Below are 6,000 nucleotides of genomic sequence, written 5' to 3'. Positions count from 1 at the left end.
GCCCTTGCAAACCCGACCCTTCATTTCCCGTCCCCCCTCTTGGGACCCCTCTCTGCCATGCAGATGACCAATCCCTTTCCTGCTCACCTCTTTCTGCACCCGCCGTCTGCTGCCTTGTGTCCACACCAATGCTCCTCATCTCCTTCCTTATCGGGCTCCTACTGCGGGGACAAAACATGTCAGCAGACTCACCCAGCCAACCTTTCCCCCTCCCACTTGCCCCCCGACCCCCCTGCACCTGTCTTTCCATATCCCAAGCCCAACTTCTTCTCTCCTCCCCCCTTACCCCTGCCGACCTATAACCATCCCCCTCCCACTGCCCCCCATAATCCTCCAAACCCATTTCATCACCCATCAAATACCATTGTGGCTGCGAGCTCGTGCCCCAGTCGAGTTGCTCTTCCTCCTGCGAGCCCAGGGTGTCCACCCCGCCACTCCTCTGGTGTCTTCTCGGCGGGGCCGTGGAAACCCCTGCCTGGTCCTCTTCTCTCGGGCGAGGCGCTCTAACCTCCACCCTGGGTTCCTCATTGCTAGGGGCCGTGCTGCACCCTCTAGGCTCTCCGTACGCTGACCGAGTAGGGGCCGCTCTCAAACCCTCTACATCAATTTTTCCCGCGGGGGCTGCGCAGCGCCCTCCGCCCTCACTCACCCTACCCGGGGGGGCCGTTCCGCACCCCGCCCTATCCACCTCAATTGATGGGGACCTCCCTCTCCTTCTCCCACACGCACTCTTCTGTAGGTATTTCCCCCCTCTACCCCCTTCTACCCCTCCACCATAGCCCCACCGTGGTTCCTTTGAGCCACGTCCCTTTGCGCACTCGCTGCTCCCTTAGTGCTATCCCCCATTCCCTCCCCACGTGGCTGCCCACTCGAAATCCCTTCATCCCTGGACGCCCTCCTGTCTATCTCCCTCCTCATCTTCCTGCCCCTGGATTCCCAAACCTCCCCACTCCCCGCTGCGGGGGTGCAAGCCACCACTGCCGCGAGAGCCCCATCGGCTGCCGCTCTCCGCTGCGGCCTATCCCCACTTGTCTGCCCCTCACCTGTGACCTCCCCCACCGCCCCCTCCAGCTGGGCCTTAGTTGCCCTGCTAATTATGGCCAGGGCCTCCCTCAGCGCCCTCGCATCCACCAGCCCCTCCTTGCTTGCACCTTGTCCCACCATCGTGCCCACACACCAAATGGCGCACCAAAATATGCCCCTACTCGCTCCCCACTACCTAAGCCCCCGAGCCGGGACCTACCCTTGGCCAGAAGAGCCGATAGCAGCTCGAAACCTTAACAAAATTGCGCTAACCGCTGAACCCCAAAGGAGTTAAATAACCCTGCACCAAGCAACCTTATTTTCTTTAATCAGATCTTTTTTTTTTTTATAAACCCCCCCACCTCACCGACCTCCCCCAGTCCCCTAACAAACCCCTCCTATTAGCTCTCAAGCCAGGCTAATATTGACACCCCACAGTGCCCCCCTGATCACCACTGCAGCAGGGCCCCACAGAAAAAACCATATCCTTACTCTCCTAACTTAACTTATTTTATCAACTATATTTTTATTTTATTTTTTTTTTTTAGTGGGGGGGCCCTATGCAGACACCCCTCTCATCCGCCCGCCCCCTAGTGGCCCACCCGCCGCACCGCAGTGCCCTGCAGCACAATACTAATAAAAGTGAGCGGGCCCTTTAAGAGGACCGCACTGCCCCCTGTCCTCTGGCTGGTGTCACCTCCCGCGAGGACCTAACCAGCCCTCCCACACGGGCTCGACACGGCCCCCCGCACCAACGCGCCCCGAGATAAACGGGGCCGACACCGGGTGCTTACAGCTCGCCGGCTCTGTCCCTCCCACTACCCGCGGATCCGCACCTCTTCCCCCCAAATCCCCGCAGAGACCCGGCCCCACTCAGGCAACCCACGCACAATACGCAAAAAACGCAGCCCCAGCCTAACGGCCCACCCGGATCCACAACCCCACAGACGGCGGCGACGGTAAGGGAGGGGGTTAGGGGGGTAACTTATTTACAATACCCCCAACTAATACGCGCGCACCTACACAATTATTAATATTATTTTTTTTTTTATACAACTAACGCCGCCGTCACCTTTCCCCACAACCCTACTGCACCTAACCACCCGCCACTAGCCCCTAGGGAACCCCTACCTCACACCTCACACAACCTACGGCCCAGCTACAGGGAAGGCTCGGGAGAAGGCGACAGGACTTCACAATCGCCAAGTCCAACCGTCACCTGGAGCCAGGCAGGAGGCAATGCAGAGGAGGGGCATGACTGGGGTACCGGACGAGGGTGGTTGCCTGGTCCACCCGCCAGGCTCCCCAGTTCAAGGCAGTTCAGGTGAGGAGGGCCCGATCCGGGAGCCGGACAGGAGGTATCCCCAGAGGGTCGGGAGGGAGAAACCTGCCCACCTAAGTGACTATATTTTGTGTGCAGTGTGTTCTTCTGGTTTTGTAGGTAGCATTCCTTGGTTTGTTGTTTGTTATGAAAAAAGAGGAGCATGGTGATGTCCCTTTAAGGGGACACACATGTGCACTCTGCCACGTGCGCTATAAATAAACGGGGCATCCCGGCTGGGTCAGAGTGACCGGGAGCCCGAACCAACAACAGCTGTGTGTGCGTGTCTCTGTAGGCGGGAGGGGTCTCACAGCACTCTGGGATGGACCAGAGAGATACAACACCCACGGATGTACATCAGGAAACTGCATAACAGATACTCATTGGGCACTGCAACAAGCTCCCTCTTGCAATAAGGACACCAACCCGTATTACTTCCCTCGGTTTCCACTGTCACAGCAGGGAAGCATGTTTATCGGGATCCATTAGGTGGCAGTGCGGACACGGTATAATCGGAGAGGGAAATACAGGCAGTGACAGCACCCTCTGTGCGCATCACTCCGAGTCAGTGCTCACCTTCGATAAACGTCCGAGTCAGTGCTCACCCTCGATAAACGGATACTTCGCATCTCTAGCAATGACCATCACGCCCGTGCAGCAGGGTAAGGGCGACGCTGTTCAGATGTACTGCCTCACCAAGGTAAGGACAGCAAGCAAGGCTTGCCAATGATAATGTACGTGGAATCATTTTGTATAGCACCCGCGAAAGCCAGAGGCCCGGGGCGGGCCGGCTCGGAGGCTCTTGTGCGCTGAACCAGATCTTTTTTTTAAAGCTTTGCACTTTCTTTGTTTCAGTTGGTGCCTCTTCCGGGGCAGTCATAGAGCCATGTAGTTTCGTTAAAGGTGTCCCCAGTCGCGCCCCCTTTCCCATATCGGCAACTGGGAAGCACAATTTTTCACAGTCTCTTCCTTTTAATCAACGCATTTCATAACGCACACCGTTATGGGCGGCTGCACGAGACACCACATAGTATAGGGGCGCTTTTTCGCTTCCAAATTAAAGCTGATGTTAACATGTGTGGTTGGGTTCGGGGATCTAACGTGTCAAACGGTAGGGGAGGGTGTTACCTTCCGAGACTTTGTGTGGGCGCGCAGATTTACTTGTAGGCGCTGCCTTTCTAGTGTTGAAACGGGATGTTTTTTGGCACAGGTGTCAAATTATAGCAGCCAAAGTATGTTTCCACTTCTTTTCCCACCACCTCCGCTCCCACTGGCTGGATTCTCACCCTCGCGCTTCCTCAATTCATACACCATACCTCCGTCTTGCCTTGCCTCCACCGCAACGCTGTGTTTTACGTCAGTACTCTCAAGCCTGAGCTGAGGCAAATACAGTGAACGAAAACACATTTAAATGTTCAGTTATTGTCCCCTGCAGTGTGCTTCTTTTGTAAATCTCGTCTTTCCAGTCACCCACCAGTCCCATCTCTCAAGGGATATATATGCCCAGGTCTTGAGCCACGCACATCTTTTGATAGCGGCTCGGCAATGGGCGTTATGGGCCAAGGATTCTATTAAAATAAAGAGAAGCCTTCCAGTGCCTGAGATGACGCAGTAAAATGTGACACTGGAGCTGGGCCGAGGTTCCAATCTGCAGCCAGTGAAGTTAAAAACACAAAGGCGCCTTTCCTGCTATCTTGGAAAGCGCTGGGTAACATTAATTAAGGGAATGGTGGTGGATTTCTTTGAAAGTCGTCGCCTTTTGTTCCCGCCGCCCTCTTCGACCCCTTGGTATTTCTGTAGTTGTGTTGTAGTGTATTGTGTTGTCAGTTGCTAGTTCATGGTGCATATCTAGCTCCATGCTGCCATCATCCCATGTAAGGCTGAATGGTGCTACAGCTGCAGTGTTTTTGAGGTGTCAGTGATCAGTCAGGGGGAGAACGCAGGAAACTGACCATATACTGTGGTCCCTGAATTTGTGTCATGGCATTCTGTCACCAGACATAGCATGCCCTACCTTAAAAACGCATCACGCATCCAGCAGCAAACTTGGTTAATCAGTGGAACATACACACCAACAAAAGAGAAATGCCTGCACTGAATTTCCCGAAAACACCACATTAGCCCACGCTGACACACCAGTACAAACCTCCACACCCCTTAAACGCCACTCGGACAGACACCACAGCCAATCACACAAACGATTAATGCTAGCAACCTGGAGCGCAAATTAAACACGGTTCTGTGCAAGTCACAAAGGACCTAAAACACACCACAGACATCATTAACTTTTCAGATCTGGACACATTAGCATTGCAACAAACCATCCTTGCTGTGCCCTGTCTTATTGCACTGGCTCATCGCTTACCGATCCTTAAGCACCAAAAAAACGACAAAGTGAGAAGCTGTGTTATGCAAAACTCAATAAAATAGCATAACCATGTATCACTCAATCTCAATTGGGATAGCACTATCAGTGACTGTCAGCAACAGGACAAGGAGTTAATGCCGGTTCTATGTGATAATTTTGCTTTCTCTAGGACACCCAACAAAAAGACCAATATTTTTCAGCCGATTTTGGAGGGCCTACAAAAAGTGAAAACCCAATTTTCCTCGCCCCCACCTGCACCCTCCCCCGACGGAATCTGTTCAAAATTGGAGGGTTTTACCCCCCAAACGCCTCTCCCTCAGCACCCCCCCCACACTCACTGAAAATAAACAAACACACACTCAAACACATAACACACACGCAATGCAACACACACACACCATCCTCTCTCACGGCTGCTTCCAGGTCCTGGCGTGCCTGTCAGCCCCTGTGTGCACTTGCGTGCATCGCAGGGGCTGACAGTCCGATTTAGAAAGACAGCTCTGTGCGGTCACAGAGTGGTATTTCTAAATCGTTCTTTTTATTTCGTTTTTAAAAAAAGGGTCTATTGACCTAATACCGTTAATGGCAGTCTGCTAGGCTATATATAATCACTGGTGCAGTGAGTGGTCAATGCGACTATATAGCTACCTGGCAATTTAAGTGAATTGGGAACTGAGGGAAGGCCACCGCACCCAGTGCTGGTAATTGTTTGTTTTTTGCTCTGGGATTCCACCAGGCGCCAGCGATGGGGGCTGGAAGCGAGATGGACTATTGCTAATCCCCCTTCGCCCGCCTCTCAGAGATTAGTCACATACTTGCCAACATTCTGTGACCAAAAAGATGTAGGATTTTTCCAGTTTCAAAAATAATTCTTAGCATAACAATGACATCACAGGACATTACCAAACATACGTTGGTGGATCCACTGGAGCATTCTAAAATGCACAACCCATCAAACAGCACAACATGGAAACATTTTCAAATGTTTAAAATGTTTAATTGTGAATGGTAAATTAACACCATATTCAAATACCTAACTTCACAGAAATTTATCACAGAGAGCTGGTAGGCAACGTTTGCCACTGCTCTGTAGCAGCAGCCCAGGCAGTACATATGTATTCCTGCAGTGCAGGTTGAACACTGAACATGGTGACTGATACCCTCCTCAGTCTAATAGGCAGATGCTGTGTGATAATGGTACGCTCTGCCACTTGCCTTCACTGGTGGCTCGCCTATGGTCTGTCCAGGCAAGAGTGCAGGGCAGTCATCTAGCTGTCAAATCAGTGGA

The 6,000-nt window shown here is 52.6% G+C and overlaps 1 protein-coding gene across 1 annotated transcript in view; it reads left to right on the top strand.

Annotated features, from left to right (window-relative positions):
* Nucleotides 1-2,602: 2,602 nt before the first annotated feature.
* The window catches only part of RGS11 (regulator of G protein signaling 11), a 4,320,935-nt gene continuing 4,317,537 nt past the window's right edge, over nucleotides 2,603-6,000 (top strand). Inside the window, exon 1 of the mRNA XM_069646770.1 lies at nucleotides 2,603-3,044. Coding sequence (XP_069502871.1) covers nucleotides 2,982-3,044 — 63 coding nt within the window. The 5' untranslated portion in view covers nucleotides 2,603-2,981. The remainder of the gene's footprint in view (nucleotides 3,045-6,000) is intronic.

This window comes from Ambystoma mexicanum, chromosome 2q, assembly GCF_040938575.1.
Source record: "Ambystoma mexicanum isolate Mex_15411 chromosome 2q, UKY_AmexF1_1, whole genome shotgun sequence".
Classification (NCBI taxonomy): Eukaryota; Metazoa; Chordata; class Amphibia; order Caudata; family Ambystomatidae; genus Ambystoma; species Ambystoma mexicanum.
This window is presented reverse-complemented; position numbering and strand designations above follow the sequence as displayed.